The sequence below is a fragment of the Anabrus simplex genome, chromosome 7, assembly GCF_040414725.1.
Source record: "Anabrus simplex isolate iqAnaSimp1 chromosome 7, ASM4041472v1, whole genome shotgun sequence".
NCBI classification, from domain to species: domain Eukaryota; kingdom Metazoa; phylum Arthropoda; class Insecta; order Orthoptera; family Tettigoniidae; genus Anabrus; species Anabrus simplex.
Window position 1 is genome coordinate 225,405,515 of NC_090271.1, and position 23,387 is coordinate 225,428,901.

The 23,387-nt window shown below is 38.4% G+C and overlaps 1 protein-coding gene across 1 annotated transcript in view; it reads right to left on the minus strand.

The window, feature by feature from the left end:
• Positions 1 to 23,387, minus strand: part of hppy (MAP4K3-like protein hppy) — a 385,487-nt gene that overhangs the window by 76,204 nt on the left and 285,896 nt on the right. Inside the window, exon 16 of the mRNA XM_067151579.2 lies at positions 157 to 285. Within this exon, the coding sequence (XP_067007680.1) occupies positions 157 to 285 (129 nt within the window). The remainder of the gene's footprint in view (positions 1 to 156; positions 286 to 23,387) is intronic.

A 23,387-nucleotide genomic window follows, 5' to 3' on the forward strand; every position in this document is an offset into this window, starting at 1 on the left:
AGTGGCCTTCAAACATGTGGATTTCCACTTCTGGAGTTTTACTGGAGGATATAACATGGTTGCCATGACTTATGAAACACCTCTCATATTTACAATCCTCTGCTGCTCATCAAACAGAACTTACATGATTACTTATGACAGCCTACCTCAACTTACCAAAAGCATCCTGATCTGCAGGGCCACTATCACTAAGGGATCGCTGTCTCTGGCCATTCAATGTCAATGTTGCCACTATTCCCATCACATCATCCAATGAATTGTGTTTTCTCGGAGAGCATCCCGAGCCTGAGCAATGGAGGAAGGTGGAGGGGTGGAGTATTAATACATCGTTAGAAGACTTCTTAGTTACAGCTGGTATTGAATCAATGCCAAATAAATCAACAGAAAAAAAAATTACAATACAGAATCCAAATAATTAAAAAAAAAAAGGATGAATATTATACCTCACTAAAAGAATAAGGAGCACAAGATCATAACATTAATAAATTAATGAACAGTTTACTCATGACATTTGTAATTAACAAGGAAAAGGATAGAAGAAATGATTAATTGAAATGAAACAGATTACATTACGACTGTAATTATGAAAATAATTTAGGGCCAAGACACTGTAAAGCTAGTCAGCAAATATAACATGCAGTGCAAAAATGTGCCTATATATAGTGGCAGCATTGACATGAGCAATTAGCCATAGTCTTAAGAAGCAGCTTGGTGCTGAGTGTCAAGCATACAGAATAGTCTACTCTCAGATAAAAAACATAAAAAAAAGACAGTAGCACCTGATAACTGCATTAATATAGAATGGCAATAATTTTAAATTGTTGGACCCCTCCGGGAGGGGTAGTGATATAATCTGAAGTTTTAATAAATGTTTAGTATACAGTACATGCTTACGTTCCATAAAATATAAATCTCCTTTTTGTTTCTCCTGCTGGTAATCATTCTGATGATGAGGTAGAAGAGTGTTATGAGAAGATAGATCAACTCATCGAGAAAGAGGAAAAGAATGCACGTATTGTTGTAACGGGTGATTGGAATGCAGTTGTTGGTGAAGGATCAGATGGTAAGACCCTTGGTAAATTTGGATTGGGAGACAGAAATGAGACAGGGGAAAGGTTAATTGAATTCTGTACTGAAAATTGCATGGTGGTTGGAAACACTTCGTTTGACAACCACAAAAGGAGAAGGTATACTTGGATATCTTAATTAGATGACAAGAAATATCAAATTCATTATATAATGATACAACAATGGTACAGAAACTGCCTAAAGAATACTAAATGTTACCCAGGAGCAGACATTTATTCTAACCATATATTTGTAGCAGAGGTACTAAATTGAAAATAACATGGAAAGGAAAGAAGAGAGAAGAAATTACTATTGAGAACCTGAAAGATAAAGACAAGTGCAGAGAACTAGAAGATGAGTATCGTAACAATAATATGTTAGGAAATGAAACAGAAAATATAAAAAGGAGATGGGAAACTTTTAAAAATGGGATAAAAGAAGCAGCTAAGAAAATGCTTGGAGTCAAGGAAAGGAATAGGACAAAGGAGGAATGGATATCAGAAATGATAAGCGAAATGGAGGAACGCAGGAAATAGAAAACAGTAAATACAGAAGGACAGAGTAACTACAGGAAGTTAAATAATGAATTAAGAAGAGAAACAGAAAAAGTAAAGAAGAAATGGTTGTCAGAAAAGTGAGATGAGATAGAGCAATTGGAGAAAGAAGGGAAATATGACTTGACGTACAAAGAAGCAACAAATATAGTATTCAAAGAAAAGAGAAGGAGCAACAGCAATAAGGAAACAGAGGCTACAGATGGCACAATGATATATGAACCCCAAGAAATAATGAAAAGATGGGAAAAATACATAGAATGGCTATATGATCGGGACAGCCGACCAAATGAAGAAGAACTTGTATTAGAGGAAGATATGGTTAAAGAGGATGATAAAGGGGAAACCATACTGAGAAGAGAGATTGAAGCATCAGTGAACGATATGAAAAATAGAAAAGCAATGGGAATAGGTGAGATTCCTGCTGAATAGGGTTACCAGACGTCCGTATTTACCAGGACGTGCCCTTATTTTTAGTGTCTGCCCTGGCGTCCATATTTATTTTTTAATTATTTGCTGATTGTCCATATTTTCATCTAATAATGTTAAAATGAACTTTTTCCAACTGGAAACCCATTTTCGTAAACGTAGACTTGCTTATTCCATAACCTTTGACTTCAGCTGCAGCTTGAACTTTTAAAATTCCTGTAGTCTTTGACTAGTATATTATCGCTGGTCGAAGTTGATAGTCAAAGTTGGCGAGAGCATGCGGAAACGGAAGCTGAAGACAAATCATTTTCGTCCATATTGCTGCTCAGTTGTGCCACAATCCTTGGGATCTACTCTCCAATATCTGTTGTGATCTGTTGGTACGTTAAATGTATTATGGCGAAAAGAAAGTGTAAGTTCACTGCTGAATTGACATTTCAACCCACTATTTAAAGAAGTTTGTTCAATTTCACGCCTTTGAAAAACAGGAGAACATTAACTTCGTTACATATATTGAGGAAAATTTTGAATGGAAATACTGACTGTCAAGAATTACTTACCTTCATCCCATTTCGTGTACCACAAGTAACATCACGACAGCAAGTATTATTTCACATCCTTTTCAAGATCTAGAAGCGTTCATCACTCTAATTCACCACTAGTCAAAACATTGTCAGTTTATAATTCAATCAGTGCACAAGTTGATTTATTTGCTGGTGCTAGGTTGTTCAATAAGCAAATAAAGGCCATTTTTTACTAAATCATTATTCAATTCCTTTTTGCTGGAAGCCAACGGCTGTAGCCGTGTTGAAACACCGGATCCCGTGAGATCTCCAAAGTTAAGCAACATTGGGAAGGTCAGGAGTTGGATGGGTTGCCACGCGCTGTTGGTGGGGGGGTACGGGAATGGAGGAGTGGAAAGGAACTGGCCACCCTACCGCACGTAAACTCCGGCTCAGGAACACCTCTGCGGAGGTTCGGACCTGCCTTCGGGCAGAATAACCATAGTTTTGCTGGAATACCAGGTACTCATAAGTTTTCTGTTTGTGTTCTTTTTGAACTTGTTTAGTAATTTTCCATGGCTGATGTATAGCCTATATCATTATGTTTTTCATTTGTAGTAATAATTTTAAAATGTGTTCTGCTTATTAGTTTTGTCTGATGTACTTACAGTTTAAAGTCTATATGTCATGAAGGAACATAATTGGGCTTAGCCTGTGTACCTTCATATTAAATAAATAAATAAATAAATAAATAAATAAATAAATAAATAAATAAATAAATAAATAAATAAATAAATAAATGCTTCAAAAAGGGCTGCACCGACAAAGAAGCCATGAGTCTAGTATGTAAACCAGGAACATAAGTTTCTGTGGTTAATTGTGGAGCTATGGATTTAGAAAGTCACATTACAATGGGCAAACATAAAGCTAAAATTCAAAGTGCATCAACTTCAACTTCAAATAATGCGTTGACATTTTTCAAAAAGAACACATCACTAAATGAAAATGTGATTGCTGCAGAGGGAGTTCTTGTGTACCACAATGCTGTTCATCATGGGAGCTACAAAACTATGGATTGTATGTCTAAGCTCCCATCTAAATTATTTCCTGATTCTGAAACAGGGAAAAATATTCACTGTGCTTGTACAAAGTCTGAGGCCATTGTCAATAATGTACTTGGACCTCACTGCATAGAAAGTGCCATTGAACAAGTCAAAGACGTATCATACATTGGTGTTTGTAAGGATGCCAGCAATCATGGGAATATAAAACTGTTTCCTGTGCTCATGCAGTATTTCGACTACAGGAATGCAGGGCTGCAAGCAAAGTTAATTGACTTCCACACTGTTAGTAATGAAAAAGCTGCAACAATCTCTTCAGTGGTGTTAGATGTCCTGCAACAAAATGGAATTTCGGAGAAGTGCATTGCTCAAAGGAGATAACTGCAATACGAATTTTGGTGGCCTGAAAAGAAGAGGAGATAATAATGTATTTTCTAACCTCAAATCTCAGCTTAATGAAACCTTGATTGGAGTAGGCTGCCCAGCACATGTGTTGCATAATTGTGTTTAACATGGAGTTGATTTATTGTCGATTGATGTTGAAAGCATTGTTAAAAGTGTTCAACTACTATTCTACATTCACCATAAGGAATGAAGAGCTAAAACCTTTTTGTAAATTTGTTGATGTGAATTACAAATCCCTACTGAAGCTTACAAAGACTCGTTGGTTGTCACTTTTCCATTTGTTGAAAGGATGCTTGAAATGTATCCAGCACTTCGGTCTTATTTTCTATCTGTGGATAAGATAATGATGCTTGTTGTTTTAAGGGGCCTAACATCGAAGGTCATTGGCCCCTAACGGTACGAAATGAAAGAACAAAAATTACAAAGGCATCCACAGACCAAAATAAAAATTAAAAATGACATGAAGAATGAATGGATGGACAGGAACCCAACAAAACACAAAACAAACAAACAAACAAAAATAAAAAACCAGTGGATCGGATTCAATAGAGAACGAAAATAACATTATTACCGACCAAGGAACCACTTATAAAGCACAATGATGCTTGGTGTCTAAAGGGGGTGCAAAATCCACGTCTAGGGCCCCGCAGAATGGTACATGTCGCGAGTAAAATAGAACCATGGTATGTGTCATGTTGGGGTATTAATCAGAAGTAGCGAAGACTCACGGTGTTCCACAAAAGATGGTACTACTCACAAGTATTGTACTTCGTACAGGTAACGCAGACCTATGGTGTTTCGCACACAATGGCGCCACCTACAGCCAACGCAAACCGATGAGTTTCCTCACCTAGGGTACTAGTCACGGGTGCCGGTCCCAAGGGCCCCGTGGTGTTCCGCACATAGTGAGTACTAATCACAGGCAACGCAGACCCACGGTGTCGCTCATATAGTGGTACAACTCACAGGCTACGTCCAGACCCGCAGTGTTGCCCACATGGGTACAACGCACGGGTACTGGAATCCACCCGGCCAGGCTTTTTACTGCAACGAATCACAAACATATTTCGTACCATGTTAGTGATACTACTCGCAAGTACATGCAACCCATGGTGTTCCCCGCATGATGGTACGAATCAAGAGTAGTTTCATGGTTCTAATTCATTCATCCCTTGGTTGCCCCTTTTAGTCGCCTCGCACGACAGGCAGGGGATACCGTGGGTGTATTATTCGTCAGCCTCCCCCACCCACAGGGGGTGTGTGTGTTTGGTCTGCGAGAGGTATTTTATTTCCCTCAAGTCCGCCAGCAAGCCGGTTAGGACCCCCCTATCCGCCACCTGGGACGCGCCACGTGGGAGTATCACCTCTCCCCCTGCTACGCCTGCGTAGCAGGTTCGTGGTATCTGTGGATAACCCGCCAACAATTTTGAACAAGTTTTTCACCAATAGGTTAAGTGAAATGTATTCAATATTTTGCTAGTCTATAATGTCAGTCTTTCAAGAGAACATTCTTCCTGTTGAAAAGGAGAATAATTCCATTATTGAAGTGAAACAGGCACTTGAAGAAACTGCTGGCATTTTACAAGCTAGTTTTTCAAATAATTTTGTTCCTATGAAAGTGGAAGAAATGATGAAAACTTTGAAGGAGGAAGGGTTGCAGGAAGACAGTAATTCCTTCATGAAAGAAGTCCATGATGTATATAATGCATGCCTGGAGTTCCTTGGAAAATGGTTACAACCACTTGGAGAATGCAGTACTTTTAAATGGATGACCTTAACTTCAGATTTCAACTGGACTGACCTTGAGGATATTGTTAAATAGTGCTAAAGGTGTACACATTGATGATGTTAGATTATTTGACCAATTTGTAAATCTTCAAAAGTATGTTGAAGTACAAAAGCAGAATGAAAATTTCTTGAAGGAACCAGTCCATAAAAAATGGGCTCGTTTTCTAAAGTGTCAATATTACATGTTCTTCCGAGCTACTGAAATTGGCAGGAGTGTATTTTGCAATTCCTGCACATAATGCCAACATAGAAAGAATTTTTTCTTTAATAAATGCACAGTGGACCAAAGAAAGAAATAGGTTAAGTGTTAATGGTTGGTGTCAGTGAAATTTAAGATGAAAGACTTCACTTGTAAGCAGTTTTATGACTATTTAAAAGACAATAAGGAGTTGCTCAATAAAATAAGTAGCTCTGATGAGTAAAATCAACATGAATAAGGTGTCAGTGACATTCCTGCTTTCGAGACTTCACTTGTGACCAAACAATATGAATAAGGTACGCTAAATAAATGGTTTTAACAAAAAATTTAAGCAATTTTAATGCTGTCCTGGTTTTGTCCTGCTTTTTGAACTCAAAAGTCCTGCTTTCAAGCCATTGTCATCTGGATAATAATGTTATTTGTTTTACGTCCCACTAACTACTCTTTTACGGTTTTCAGAGACGCCGAGGTGCCGGAATTTAGTCCCGCTGGAGTTCTTTTACGTGCCAGTAAATCTACCGACACGAGGCTGACGTATTTGAGCACCTTCAAATACCACCGGACTGAGCCAGGATCGAACCTGCCAAGTTGGGGTCAGAAGGCCAGCGCCTTAACCGTCTGAGCCACTCAGCCCGGCATTGTCATCTGGTAACCCTACTGCTGAACTGTTAAAAGCATTAAATAACAAAGGAAAAAGGAGTTGATTGGATTATGTAATCAGGTGTACATGACAGGAAAATGGCCAAAGGACTTTGGTAAAATCATCTTAATCACTATAGAAAAGAAAAAGAACAGCAAAAAATGTGAAGAACATAGAGTCTAATTTCACATGCAGGTAAAGTCTTACTGTGGACGCTCAACAGAAGGATATATGGAAAGCTGAATACCTTTATAGGTGAAGAACAGTTTGGTTTCAGGGGAGGAGTTGGAACAAGAGATGCCACTGGGCTACTGAGGGTAATAGGAGAGAGGTACATAGAGAAAAGCAGGAAGGTTTATGCTGCATTTATTGATCTTGAGAAGGCTTTTGACTGTGTCAGATGGGACAAATTGATGATAATCCTGAAGAAACATGGAGTTGATTGGAGGGATAGAAGGCTAATAAAGAATTTGTATTTAAACCAGAGAGCAAGACTGAGAATAGGAGATGAGATGAGTGAAGAAATTGAATTAGGAAGAGGTGCTCTTAATCACCGGCACTGTTCAACATCTATCTCGAAGAAATAACCAATGAAAGTTTTAATGGAAAAAGTGGAGTTTGTGTTGGAGGTAGGAGAGTGGAATGTATAAGATTTGTCGATTATATGGTTGTGATGGGAGAAAGTGAACATGAAATAATACAAATGTTAGATAAACTGAACATGAAACTAGAAGAATATGGAATGAGAATTAATACGAAGACCAAAAGAATGATCATTGGAGGAAGAGGTAGAAGTTGTCGTATTAGTATAGGGGGAGAAGAAATAGAGCAAGTCAGTAACTTGAAGTATTTGGGAAGTATGATCAGAGATGATATGTATTGGATGAAAGAAATTAAGAAAAGAATTGTCATAGCAAAAGAAGGCTTTCATAAAAAATCGAAATTACTTTGTGGACCAATTAAACAAAGATTTGAGGAAAAGACTTGCTAAGTGTTGTATGTGGAACATAGCACTGTATGGTGCAGAGATCTGGACATTGCAAAAGGAAGATAAGAGAAGATTAGAGGCAAGAGAGATGTGGGTAAGGCGGAGAATAGAACAAGTGAAATGGGAAGACCAGGTAAGGAATGAGGAGGTATTACGAAGAGTTGGAGAAGATCGAAGTATGTTGCAAATCATTAGAAGGAGAAAAATGAACTAGATCGGACATTGAGGAGGGACTGTTTACTGAAAAAAGGAATAGAAGGAATGGTGAAAGGCGAACGAGGAAGAGGAAGGAAAAGATATCAAATGTTGGACAATATGAAAGGAAATAAATATTCGGACATGAAAAACTTGGCGCAGGACAGGCAAAAGTGGAAGAGGTTCATCCCATGACAAGACCTGTCATAAGGCAGAATACCTGGATGATTATGATGATGATGATGGTTGATTAATCCCGCACCAACACAAGTTTTTGTCAATGCTGAGATGAGAAAGTGCAAGAATGGAAAGGTAGCGGCCATGGGCTTAATTAAAGTACCAAACCAAATGCCTCATCCAAACCTGGATTTTGGCTACCTAGTCATTGCCACCAAGATCAACCAGAGATCACCGATGATCAGGCATTCTGAGCCGTTGTTTACTTGTAGTAAGTTGGCCAGTTCTTTTCGACTCCTCCTCTTGCCAATAGCATGTGGGCTACCCATCCAAGTGGTGCTCACGCCCATTGATATTTACTCAAAGATTCTGTTGTTTCAAAATGGCTACACATTTAGCATTCATTAATTAGCCTTTACCTCCTGACCCGGTCCATGACTGGAAAACAGGTTGTAGGTTTTCATTTTCATTTTTCATTCAATTAGCCTTTACCAGGTGTGAAAATATAAAACCACGAAAAACCATCTTCCATGTCTGCCAACAGTGGGGTTTGAATCCAATGTCTCCCAAATTCCATATTACACCTATGTGACCTGTATCACATAGCATGCGCTAGGTTCATAAAAAGAAATTGGTACAATTGTACAAGGAAAGTGATATGAACAAAATCTTTGTTGAGGACTAGTTTGTTCGACTGATCTATTTATTTATTTATTTATTTATTTATTTATTTATTTATTTATTTATTTATTTATTTATTTATTTATTTATTTATTTATTGAGATTGGCACAGATTGTCACTTTAAGCAGGAAACCAACAAGATTATGTCTCAAAGAACTAGACCATAACATTAACTGATATCCCATAAATGACCTGCTTAAGAATAAGATGACCATAAATACCTCTACTTACAGGTAACGATTGTTTTTCTATATGATATATCAAGTCATCAAGTAGACATCTAAACATGTGGATTAAGATACTCATTTCATAAAAGATAAAAGGTGTGTAGATGTAAGATTGCATTCAGGAGTTGTGGTTTGAACCTCACCACTGGCAGCCCTGAAGATGGTTCTTTCACAGTTTCTCGTTCTCACACCAGACAAATGCTGGGGCTGTACCTTAACCCTCTGGATTCCAATTATATTTCCACTCACATCCCCAGCAGGTCCAATTTAAAATCAGGCAAATAAGAAAAAATTGACTGAGTTATTTTTAAAGTTTTGAAAGCAAATCTGTAAAAAATATTATATCGTGTCAATCAGTGAACAACACTTGTAGCAATATATTTTTTTCATCATGTGGCACTTTTGGGACCATTTGCTGGGATGGAGACTTGTGTTCATTGGACAGGTTCCAAAGAAAAATGATTTCTCTCTTCTATCATTCTTCAATTCCTTGTCTTAATATAAGGCAAAATCCTTTGTTTCCTTGTCTTCTTGGCGATGTGTGCCTTCCCATTGAGACGAAAATGATCAACTGCTCACAGCTAGAAGTGCCATGGGTAGTAGAAATCTTATTGCTGCAGAATGTAAACATTACTTCTTAGAAGCCATATTTCCCACAGACAACACTTCTAGAATGAAGCAAATGAATCACAGATGTCAGCACTTTGCAGACGAATGATTATGCTATATATATAAAGTTATGCATGTCCACCATTTCCCCACAAATTTACAAGAATTCTAACCTAGAAGTAGGTCAGATGGGTCTGATATAAGACCTGAAATGCATATTACCAATGTTGGATTGATTCGATAAGGGACTGCAAAGTGTTATGGTCGTGGCAGTTTCCTTTCTACAGAGGATGTGTCTCACAGCCTTCATGCCAAAACCTACCTTGAAACTTTAGCGATAGGCTATATCTAATGTGCTACAAGAAGACCATATGGAAAAATTTAGCTGCTTGTTTCCACTACAAGGACCCAAAATCAGAGCTGAAATCCTATGTAGCCAGACAGTAATGCATCACAGCTGGACATTTCTGCCTCACTGGTGAGTTGTGTAGACCTTGGCTCATGGGTTTCCTCACTGCCAGCAGTGAGGGCTGTATAATCCAACCTGTTACAACTTTAATTTCCTGGTGCTAGGGGATTATTTTGGAGTCTTGGAGTGAGAATAGGTATTTAATTTTTTTGCATATGGTCTTCTTGTAGCACATCAGTTATGTCACCCAAATTTCAAAGTAGGTTTCAGTTTGAAGGGTGTGACACAGTCGTAGTTAATCCTATTCCTTTCCATCCTACCATCATCAGAAAAGCAATCAGTATTGGTTAAACTGCTTTAAAAATTAAAATAAAATGTCATTAATTCTTCACTGAAAATATTACTTGCTCTCAAATCCGCCTTTGTAACAAGAAATGCATCTTGATACTCATGAGGCTGTTTTTTCAAATCCATTGGAATGGATTTTGCTCTAAATAAAATTCACCAGAATTGATTTCTTGAAAATATAATCTGATTCTGTTTTCAGTGTTAAATGGTACAAAATTCCATTTGTGGCATATTCAGGAAAAGAAAAAAAAAAAAGAAAAACGGATGAAATTTAGTATCTTAAATATTGAAATTTAGTATCTTAAATATCAAAACATTATAAATCTTCAGTTTTTCTTTGCAATTTCTGGGCTTGTTCAAGTTATTTCTTTTTTTTTTTTTTTTTTTTTTTTTTGCTAGGGGCTTTACGTCGCACCGACACAGATAGGTCTTATGGCGACGATGGGATAGGAAAGGCCTAGGAGTTGGAAGGAAGCGGCCGTGGCCTTAATTAAGGTACAGCCCCAGCATTTGCCTGGTGTGAAAATGGGAAACCACGGAAAACCATTTTCAGGGCTGCCGATAGTGGGATTCGAACCTACTATCTCCCGGACGCAAGCTCACAGCCGCGCACCTCTACGCGCACGGCCAACTCGCCCGGTTAAGTTATTTCTAACTTCATATAATCTCCCAATAACACTTCCTTTTAAGAACCATGGACAAGATGCACTTTATGGTCTGCAGCCATATCTACAATTCTTCTCCAGGGTCCCGGGTTGGGAGCAGAACATTGACCGCCATCCACTTCTCATAGTTCCCTGGAGACAAGATGTGTGCATCGCTCATGGAGTTATTTACCACAGCCCAAAACTCAGCACTGAGTCACTGGCTATATTGTCTACTTCATCCCTTAGCAGATAACCCTGAGGGGAATCTTTTAATTAAGGACCATTTCCCAATAAAACAGGAACCACTTCACATTATTGATTAATTCCTTTTCTATTCCATCCTACATAGCTTCAGCTGCTTTTCCACATAATTTCATGCTTATTGAAATATTTGTCATAGCGTGGGACAAGTTTTTGTGGAAGTCTGGCACCTGCGATTAAACCATTTCTGAATCATCATTTAATTTGTCATTAGTGAGAAAATGCTTGCCACCAAGGAACTTCTTCAGATGCAGAAAGAGACAGTAGCCGTTAGGCATAACATTAAACTGCTGCCACCCAAAAGACTGGATGAGTGCTTGCATTTGAACAGCACCTACTGACTCTTCATCTGAAGATGTTCCTTGGACGCAAGCATTCCCACACCATCAAAGAAGAAAGAGATGTTCAGAAATGGTTTTCCTCATTGGTGGCAGATTTCTACAAGGGTCTACAAAATCTTGTCACATGCTACAAAAAATGTTTCAATAAGCGTAAGATAACTAAGGAAGTGATTTTAAAGTGAAAATTGTGGTCAGAAAAGGAGCAAAAAAGGTTCTGAAAATACATACAAAAGGTGCAAAAAAAAAAAAAAAGGTGTTGATGAAATCACATTATTAAGGTTTAAACCAGTTACGTGAACTTTTGTTATCGCATTTACTGGGTTCTAATAATTAATCAACTTGTTATATTGGATTACACACAACATTTCAATGTTTTTGACGGTAAGTCGCTGGAGCTTTGAACTCAGTAGATCCTTATAGGTATAGAAAGAAACTCCATTCAACATCTACAGAAACCAATGGAGAATATCTTGTCAGCACTCATAAAGGGAGTTCAGTCAAAACTAAAGTTTTCCATATCTGGATTGTCCATAAAATTTAATTCAAATTTGACTTTAGCAAATCCATCAAGGTTCTCCCTAAAACTCATCAACTTCTTCCAAACTCTGAATCACTTCAGCTAAATACTTGTACCATGCACTGCATAAAGTTCCTAATCTTTGTTGCTGAGTAATATTGTTGGGCAACATTATGACTGCTGTCTCTGTTGAGTCTAGGGTACACATGAAGCATTTCATTTTATCAAAGTTTTTGCCCAAGAAAACTATGCATCTTATCCAAGACCCCCACCTTGTGGTGACAGAAAACTGTGGAAGATGGAACTTCTTGGTACAAAACTTGATGACTGGGAGCCTTTACGAGAATCTTCTTTAAAGCAGCAGTTAAGTCATTTACCCTGCTATAATTCTCCCTGATATTTTCACAAACACGGTGTAGTCCGTGTGCAATATACTGCAGTGGCGAATATAGAATATATTTTTTGGGGGGGGCCAAGATTGATGTAAGGTTAGGTTAAGTAATTTTAAGAGGTTAGTCGATTTCAAACACTTTAGAAAGGAAAAAGGAAACATTGATTTGGGCTGATACATACATACATACATACATACATACAGTACACCAATGGTTACAAAACGAAGTCCAGGTTTCTTGGTACACTTGCAAACTTATCAAGAACTTCTTCGTCACTAACTATAATGTATCTGTGGATAGAGAGTAAAGCAAGCCCGTTAAGCCTACTTTCAGATGTGCTGTTCCTTAAGTAAGTCTTCAGTCTCCTTAGGCTAGAGAAAGTTCTTTCTACGTTTGCGATGGAAACAGGAAGAACGGCGAGTAATTTGAGAAGGGTATAAATGTTGGGGAAGAAAGTCTTGTCACATTTTTCTAGAGAACTTACAGCCATTTTGGGAAGATTTGAAGGATTTTCCTAACTCCACTTTTCTTTCCACAACATAAACTCACTTTGCACAATCTCTTTATGTGACAGATCTCCTTCGTAGAAACTAAAAGCAGCCTCCAGTGAACCGAAATTTGTTACGATACACAATTGTGGAAGGATGTTTTGTAAGGATGCAACTATTTCCTTGTGAGATTCAAAGCGTTCTTTTAGTGAGTTACAAAAATCGTCCAGGTTTGGCACATAAACTGCTAACTGTTGGCTCGGTATCTCAACAACGATCGAAAATTCCCATCATTTTGGTCCGGTTCTTCAAGGCTTATACATTTTTCGGGGGGGGCCCAGGCCCCCTGGGCCCCCCCCTTATATACGCCCCTGATATACTGCATGTCACATGGCTGAGGTGGGGTACATGCCCTTCAGTTGTTTGAAAACAAAAAGCCTGTAGCGTGACTGATCAGGCACCACAAGCCTGACTTTTTCGTAATGTATGCCTCCTGGTCACAGGTTAATACACGAGACACTGAATTATTGCATCATTGTGCAGGCATTTGTCTTCTCGAGTCGATATATTTTAAAAAGCATAGGTTTCAACCATTCACCAGATAATGGAAATACCAACAATATAGCCACCAACATTCAAAAAAAGAAATCCAGAAGATCCTAAAGCAGAAAACTTTTAACAACACATGAGACATAGTGAAAAAGGACGGCAAGAGGGGAGATGTTATGATCACACCTGACATTAAATAATTAATAAAGTTACATCTTGATGAGTGCTCATCTGTTTTCATTCAACACTGGGAACAGTTCATACAGTACACAAATAGTGTTTTTCTGCACTTTAAACTTGCGGGCACTGAGCTCGATAGCTGCAGTCGCTTAAGTGTGGCCAGTATCCAGCAATCGGGAGATAATGGGTTCGAGCCCCACTGTCGGCAGCCCTGAAGATGGTTTTCTGTGGTTTCCCATTTTCACACCAGGGAAATGCTGGAGCTGTACCTTAATTAAAGCCACGGCCACTTCCTTCCTTCTAATTCCTTGGCCTTTCCTGTCCCATCGTCACCATAAGACCTAACTATGTTGGTGCGACGTAAAGCAAATAGCAAAAAGAAAACAACTTGTGGGTCACAATATGAATGTCTGTCAAAATTAAACTAAACATGTACACTTATTTACAAAATTCTGTCAAGTTCACAGTATGCAGGTTGGAGAGGACAGATGGAGATGAGTGGCTTTCCTTGCTTTCTTAAGAAATTCTGGAGGAAAACTACTCAAATAACATGGACCAGTACTCCTGGTTTTCAAAACAAAAATAGAATCAAGAATTTCATTCGACATTGAGGATCTAAACTGATTTTGGTTCCTTTTCACCAAGCTGAACACATGTTCACACTCAGCATTGCTGTGTGGTAGAGTCAGAACAGAAAGCATTAGCCCGGATATCCTATCATACTAAGGAACACCATCAGCTCCATGAATGTTCATCTAGTGAGCCCATTTGTTGTCATTTGTCCGATTCTCACTCTCAACAGTAGCACAGTCGTCAATCTGAAGAGCTACAAATTGGTTCTGAAGCACATTCATTGCATCCTCAACAGGCTCACTGTCTTTCCTAGGCAGCAATGATGGAAATCTTTCTATAAAGAATTGTACAGAAGAAAACTGGGCATCTTCAATTTTTGAAACATCTGCAACCTTTGCATGTTTCAGTACTTCATTCTTTTCATCTGCCAGGGGTTACTTCTGCACAGCATGTGATTCTATTATTAACAAGTTCCCTCTCAATGACGAAGAATGGAGAATCCCAGGGCAAAAGCTATGCCCTTTTACTCATCTGTTTCCTAGGAGTATCCGATAAGTTGAAAAATCTCTATTCACAACACTGGCGGGGGAAAATCTATCTGACTTGGAGGCAAATATTTCCTCTAAGCCACACCTCTTGGCTACTGATTTGGATAATAATAATAATTAAATTAATGTCGTACTGGTCCACCTTTACAGTACTATAATACGCAATATATTTGAATTACATTACTATACTAGGGACTAGTTTCGGCCCTGGCTGGCCATCTTCAGCCTTAATGTAATACATCTAATAAGTAAACAAATGTACAAACACACAACTGACATTTAAAAAAAAAAGTACACACACAATTGAAATTAAAATCTGGGATGAACCAAGAGTAAAATTTGAAAAATAAATTGGGCTCAGAATGCTTAGCATCTAGAGTATGCCCATCATCCAGACTCTTTCTTGCATTAATATTCATAGAATTGTTAGTTCCATCAATAATGATCATTACAATTTCAATTGGAAACCGAGAACTGGTAAATGTTGACTCTGTAGTCCGATCATCAATCACCAAATCTAATTGAGTTGTGTGCCTCAAACAATAGGCCACACACCACATGCTGCAACGAGAGGTTAACTTCACTGACACCACAATGAATTGCTCATTTATACCAGCCACAAATTAAGAATGTGCCAGTTTTATCTTCATGTGCCATCCTGATATTGTCCAACAGCATTTCAGCATGATTTTAACAAGCACTACGGGAACATTTCATTTCATTTCCATTGGTTGATGTGGAAACACCATCTAGCAGTTCTGCATCAGCTGGTGGTTATTTACAGTGGCATCCAGTGGCTTGCATACTGCTAACACCACTCAATTAGATTTGGTGATTGATAATTGGACTACAGAATCAACATTTACCAGTTACTGTTTTCTAATTGGAATTGTAATGATTAGCAGTGATGGAATTAACAATTCTATGAATATTAATGGAAGAAAGTGTCTGGATGATGAGCATACTCCAGATGCTAAGAATTTAGAGCCCAATTTATGTTTCAAATTTTACTCTCAGCTCATCCCAGATTTTAATGTCAATTGTGTGTTTGTACATTTGTTTAGTTATTAGATGTATAACATTAAGGCTGAAGATGTCCAGCCAAGGCCGAAACTAGTCCCTAGTTTAGTAATGTAATTCAAATATATTGCATATTATAGTATTGAAAAGGTGGACCATTATGACATTAATTTAATAATTATTATTGTGATCACAAATCAATATGGATCAAAACCATTAAGTTTATATCCTATGCTAATTTGGAATAAAATGAATGTAAAATTTAATCAAAGTGAAGAGGAAGAAGCTTTTCTTAAGAAATGACACATTTCAGGGTTGAATTTTGTGTTATTTAGTGAATTATGGTGCTATAATTTGGAATAGGCCAAAATTGTAATTCAAGACCAGGTCATAAGTGAGCCTCTGCCATCATTCCGTCAATTGTCCACACCTGTCAATCCAATCAGTGCAACAGAATAGGGATCGAATAGCTGGAATACTATGATGAACCATTGTGTTATGTACAAGCAGTATCTGAAAATGTATGAACCAGAGGAATGGTATGCTGGTGAAGAAAGTTATCTAACTCCCCTGCTATTTCCCATCAATATTCAAGCAGGCTGTTATACTCTGTACGCAGCAGTAATCCCATCTATCGGATATGAGTGGCAGCATAAGATGATGATGATGATGATGACTGATGTTTATTGTTTAAAGGGACCTAAGATCTAGGTCATCGGCCCCTAATTGTATGAAATGAGACGAAATGAGATGACAAATAAAAAGTCGAAAATCCTCCACTGACTAGAATTCCAAGTGTGAGGACGAAGAATGAATGGATGGCTGGGTGGATATGAGTTTAAAACGATCAGTGGATCCGACCCACAGTGCCTCACATGCACAGAAGCTCGCACAAAACAATAGTATTACGGACCAAGGGACTGATTCTATAGCACGATGCTGAATCGATGATACTTGTTGTCGAAACAGGTCCAAAATCCAGGTCATCGGCCCCTCATAATGGTATTTATCACTAGAAAAGTAGAACCATGGTATTCGTCATGTTGCGGTACTAATGAAGAGTAGCATAGACTTACGATAATCCACACATTATGGTATTACTCACAGGTAATGAAATTCGCACATGGATTACAGACCTATGCTGTTTCGCACATTGCGGCGCCATTGACAGGCAATGCAAACCTTTCATCACGTAAGTGTACTAACCACAGGGAATCGTACTATCCCGTGGTGTTCCTCATATAGTGGGTACTAATCATAGGCAAGCCAGAACCATGGGTTCCGTCATTCCATGGTGTCGCTCATATAGTGCTACTCATCACAGGTACTGTAAAAGCCGTCGCGCTCTCCTTTGCTACTAATCACAAACCTATTTGGTACCTAACATAGTGGTACTACGCGCAAGGAAAAGCGACCCATGGTGTTCCCCGAGAGGTGGTACTAATCACGAGTAGTTTCATGGTTCTAATTTGATCATCCCTTGGTCGCCCCTTTTAGTCACCTCTTATGACAGACAGGGGATACCATGGGTGTATTCTTCGCCTGTGTCCCCCACCCACAGGGGTTGGCAGCATAAGAGACAAAGGACTTCACAACGAACAATAGTCAACATAATGTTATTGTTGATCAATTTTATGAACTTTCGATATTGTAGGCCTTCACATTTAGTTTTCTTCTGACTCAAATACCACTCTTATCATAGTCGGTACAGTAAAACTGAATAAAATGTAAATGATCGGAAATTGTATCCTTCATCAATTCTATTATGTAGTACATTTCGATATGACCAATAATATACGTATTTAAAAATGAAATTTTAGGCACCTTCCCTTAAACTACCATCCCATCCAAGGTGAATACAATTGTTTATAGCTTAGACTGTAGTTTCTTATTCTCCGACTCTATACACAGATTTTCATTAAATTCTGTTTATTTTCTCGTGGCTTGGCGTCGATATGAACTTAACAACAAAAATACAAATTCATTAATATCCCTATTATTTTGTTGCTATTGACAGACCTTTTTTGTTGTAGGTACTCTTGGTGACATATTGTGCTCTGGTACTGTTATGCCATGCTGGCTTTTCATTTCAACAAAATTAAAACATTACAAAACAGTCATTCAACCAAAAATAACATACACAAGTGAAACCATCTTCAAAATAACTAACACTGCACAAATAGACAAAATACTCAAGATAGAGGGAAGAATCATTAGAACATGCATCAACAAATCATACCAAACAGATGGACACTGGAGAGTAGCTTCTAATGAAACAGTCTACAAGGAAATAGAACCAGTAATGAGCTCAATCAGGAAAAAAACATTTCATTTTTTGGACATCTAATCAGGACACCAGAGAACAGGATCATCAGGAGAATAATAGAAAAATTATGGAATAGTAAGTGCAACATTAAGTGGATTACAGAAATCAAGGAAGATATGGATGAACTACAAATTACAGTGGAAGACCTAAGAAACAAAACCGACAAAATCAAGAAACTCACAGACAAACAAACCAGACTGCAAATCAGAATCAACAGACAATAGGAAGGGTGATTTCTGATGAAGAAAGAAGGATAAGATCAGAGAGAATGAAGAAGTACTGGGCTGACAGGAAACTAAAAAATTATTTTTATAAATAATCCCTGTTATTACTATCAAAGGGTAGAGAAGGCTCCACCTATTCAATCTTCTTTATCTACTGCTTTCCCCACACCTGTGGGGTCGCAGGTGCGAACTGTGGCGCACATGTGGATTTGGCCGTTTTACGGCCGGATGCCCTTCCTGACACCAACCTTATATGGAGGGATCTAATCACTATTGCATGTTTCTGTGGTGGTTGGTAGTGTAGTGTGTTGTGTGAATATGAAGAGGAAAGTGTTGGGACAAACACAAACACCCAGTCCCCGGGCCAGAAGAATTAATCAGAGGCGATTAAAATCCCCAACCCGGCCAGGAATCGAACCCGGAACCCTCTGAACCGAAGGCCAGTACGCTGACCATTCAGCCAACGAGTTGGTCCACCTATTCAATACCATTAGCTTAATATAGTGTCCTATATAACTGGTACCAGTTTCGACCCCACATGTATTCGGTTATCTTCAGCCACAATCAAATTGGAAAATATATGCTCACTTACACCCAATAATAAAGAAAACAATCTGGTATGTCTCAATTTAATATCCAAGTCTAAAATATTGATGAAGTTCGACAACACATCCAAAACTGAAAGCAAATGTCACATCAAAACTGCTGCGGCTGGTGCCGAACTACGTCTTATCTCTGTTATCATAGACGGTACGGTAAAAATGTATACGACATAAAGGTTCGTAAATTTAATTCTATATAACTTTAGTTATGCGGTATTTATCGATAGAATCACAAATAACATAAATATTTGAGAAATGTTAGGCCTCCCCCAAACTACCATTTCACTCACTGTGAATAAAATGATTTATAGCCTAGATCGTAGTGGATCATTCCCTGACTTTACATATAGATTTTCATTAAATTCTCTTCAGCCGTTTTCCTGCCATGCGTGTACATACATGCATACAGTACATAGGCTACATACAGACAGAGAGACATTACGGAAAAGTAAAAAGTGCATTTCCTTGTTACTGTGGACACGACTGATACAGAAATACCATTTTTTTTAAATTCTGAGCAATGTACAGACAAAACTCTTATTTTATATATATAGACATGTGAGTGTCAACAGTGCTCGTAGAGTATGGTATTGCTAGGTCAATACCACATCACTTTTAATTATGTAGACTGAGTGGCTATGTTTCACTGTCCTTATGTGCACACAATTCCCCTAGTGCACAGTCACTGCACTGTCCTACATAGGAGCAGGAACGGTGTGTGGTATTGTTGCAGTGTTGTACAACTCCCAATAATTTAGCACTTCATTTGTTGTCTTTTCTTTTAATGTTTTAGTTTAATAAACCTAACATATATTCGAAAACATGTTAAATAATAAACTCAAGGGTTTGCTTTTCTACAGCAACTCCCTAGCAGACAGTGCGGCGCAATGTACCTCAGCAGGGACAAGCCTAAGCCTACATAGCATCAGGTTCCTGCCTCAGGGAGTTTCACGAGACCAGCAAGTCCCCTACCGAGAAACAGTTCCAAGTGTCCCCATTAGATTGTGCCACTCTGCGGGGATTAATTCATTCCTACTTTCTCTCCTCTCGCAAAGGTTATTTCATTTCCATTTTTTTTTAAATGTACAATTTTTGCTTTGTGTTGCACCGACGCAGATAGGTCTTAGAATTACGATGGGATAGGAAAGGGCTAGGAGTTGGAAGGAAGCAACCGTGGCTTTAATTAAGGCACAGCCACAGCATTTGCCTAGTGTGAAAATGGGAAACCGCGGAAAACCATCTTCAGGACTTCTGACGGTGGTGTTTGAACCTACTATACCCCGAATGCAAGCTCACAGCTGCGCGACCTTAATCGCATGGCCAACTTGCTGGGTAATTTCTTTTCCATGCCACACCAGACCACCCACAATATTACCAACATACTGCTTCAATTAAAAACAGGAGGGAAAATTTTTAATTCAAGTGAGCAAAAGGAACTGTGCCACAGACGGTTGAGGCGGTGGCCTTCTGACTCCAACGTGGCAGGTTCAATCCTGGCTGAGTTCAGTGGTATTTGAAGGTGCTCAAATACATCAGCCTCATGTCAGTAGATTTACTGGCATGTAAATGAACTTCTGCTGGACTAAATTCCGGCACCTCGGCACCTCCGAAAACCGTAAAAAAAAAAAAAAAAAAAAAAAAAAAGCTGTTAGTGGGACGTAAAGCCAGTAACATTATTATTAAGAGTAACTGTAGTTACAGTGTTTAATTAGCCTCTTATTTCCTGGGTTGTAAATGCCAGATATATTTCAGTTTTAGTAGGAATGTAGGTCATTACTTAACGATAATAGAGTTTCTTGTTATTTCTGTGAGTTATGAAAATGTGACATTGAAAATTTTGGTGCAACACCCAGCTTCAGATACCAACAGCCTCCACTGCATAGGAGGCAAGGAGTAGCATCTCAACAGCGTACTAGCTGCCAGTGTCTTAGAAAGGTGTGACAATCCAACTGATTAGCCCACTGCTACACTGGGATGAAATGCTAATAAGTTCACGAATGAAAAAACCTACAGAGCTTAAACGTTTTTAAACTGTCAGGTTCAGAGTCTTCTCCATAAGAACAAAATGTAAAACAGCATAAATTTGACAAAATGATTGCCAACTGAAAGAAATAAAAAAAAAAGTGATATAGTGAGAACTTTTTTTGACTGGAGTGTGCACAGGATTAAAAAATTGTTCCAGATGGCAAATTGGATAGCAAGAAGAGTAAAAGCACTGGTCAAATTTCAAAGAGTGAACTGAACACCTGGGAAACTCTAATGCTAAAGTAGAGTAATAATTTGCTTGTCAGGTATAGTTGTGGAGTACCTTCACTAAATAATTTATTCTGTAAAAACCACTTAAGATATTGCTTTCAAATTTTTTAACAACGGAAAATACACTATAGTTATTCTAAAATGATACAATGAGATCACCTAATTACAAGCAGGAAACCCCTCCGTTCAGAATTATACATCAAGGAGCATTCAATATGGTGCATAATGTTAAATTGCTTGTTCTTGAAGTCAGTCTGAATTGCTGGACCTGATGGGGCTCTTATTTTCTTGGTAATGGAGAAAATTTCTCAACTTATTTCATTTTCGGGATCATTCGGATGAAGATATTTAGATAGCAAATCATACTTCTTCTCGGACATATAAATCATAAACAATTTTTCACTGAATGGGATTGGAAGATAAACTGACATTAGTTGGAATTTTATGTAATTAAGTAGAGGCTCATAGTCAAACAGAATAGACTGGAGAATTAAAACAATTATGTTTTGTACAAGTAAGCCTAACATTTTAAAAGGGGACGGTACCTGAATGAACATTTCCTGTCCTGTGCCGTATCTTGATATTTTTCAGATTCATATCCTGTCCCATCTGATTCCCATACCATTTTTATTATCATACCTACAACTTCAAACTCACTACCATTGAATTTGTCAACATACTGATCTAATTTTTAACAAATATCCTCCGCACTCAACTGATTATGAGCAACCATGTTGCTGCAATGTGTTTACATTCAGTCAGCTGTCTGTTCTATCTAAGAAAATGTATAAAAGAACACTTTATTTTAGGATTCTGTGCATGCCAGTTGTATCTAGGAAGCATAGAGAATTCACTGGTTCCAAAAAGTTATATGTTTAGCAGACAGATGGCAGAGGAAGTCGGTTTGAAAATCCAGTACAGTTTACTACGCAACCCGTGGGAGATAATGTGTGACGCCAATAAACTTTACTACGCAAACCGCGGGAAAGAGTTAAGACCAAGTCGTCAGCATAAGCCAGACTGCTTACTATATTTCCACCTAACTGAATCCCTCCTTGACATTTTATACCTTTCAGCAGATGATCCATGTAAACTATGAACAGCAAAGGTGAAAGATTACAGCCTTGTCTAACCCCTGTAAGTACCCTGAACCAAGAACTCATTCTACCATCAATTCTCACTGAAGCCCAATTGTCAACATAAATGCCTTTGATTGATTTTAATAATCTACTTTTAATTCCATAGTCCCCAAGTATGGCGAACATCTTTTCCCTTGGTACTCTATCATACGCTTTCTCTAGATCTACGAAACATAAAACACAACTGCCTATTCCTCTCGTAGCATTTTTCAATTATCTGGTGCATACTGAAAATCTGATCCTGACAGCCCCCCTGTGGTCTGAAACCACACTGGTTTTCATCCAACTTCCTCTCAACGACTGATCGCATCCTCCCTTCCAAGATACCAGTGAATACTTTGCCTGGTACACTAATCAATGAGATACCTCGATAGTTGTTGCAATCCTTCCTGTTCCCTTGCTTATAATAGATAGGTGCAATTACGGCTTTTGTCCAATCTGAAGGTACCTTACCAACACTCCATGCTAATTTTACTACTCTATGAAGCCATTTCATCCCTGCCTTCCCACTATACTTCACCATTTCAGGTCTAATTTCATCTATTCCTGCTGCTTTATGACAATGGAGTTTATTTACCATGCTTTCCACTTCCTCAGGCGCAATTTCACCAACACCATTTTCCTCCTCCCCATGAGCTTGGCTGTTCGCAACACCACCAAGATGATTTCCTTTTACGTTGAGAAGCTGTTCGGAATATTCCCTCTACCTCTCCAGTGATTTCCTGGGATCTATTATGAGTTCACCTTAATTACTCTAAACACTGTTCATTTCCTTTTTCCCTCTCTTCCTAAGATTATTACTGTCCAGAAAGGCTTCCCTGCTGCTTGACCTAACCTTTCCAGGTTATTACCAAAATCTTCCCACGACTTCTTTTTGGATTCAACAACTATTTGTTTCGCTCTGTTTCTTTCATCTACGTACAGATCCCTGTCTGCCTCGGCCCTTGTTTGGAGCCATTTTTGATACGCCTTCTTTTTACGTCTACAAGCTGCTCTCACTTCATCATTCCACCAAGATGTTCGCCTTTTCCCATCTTTACAC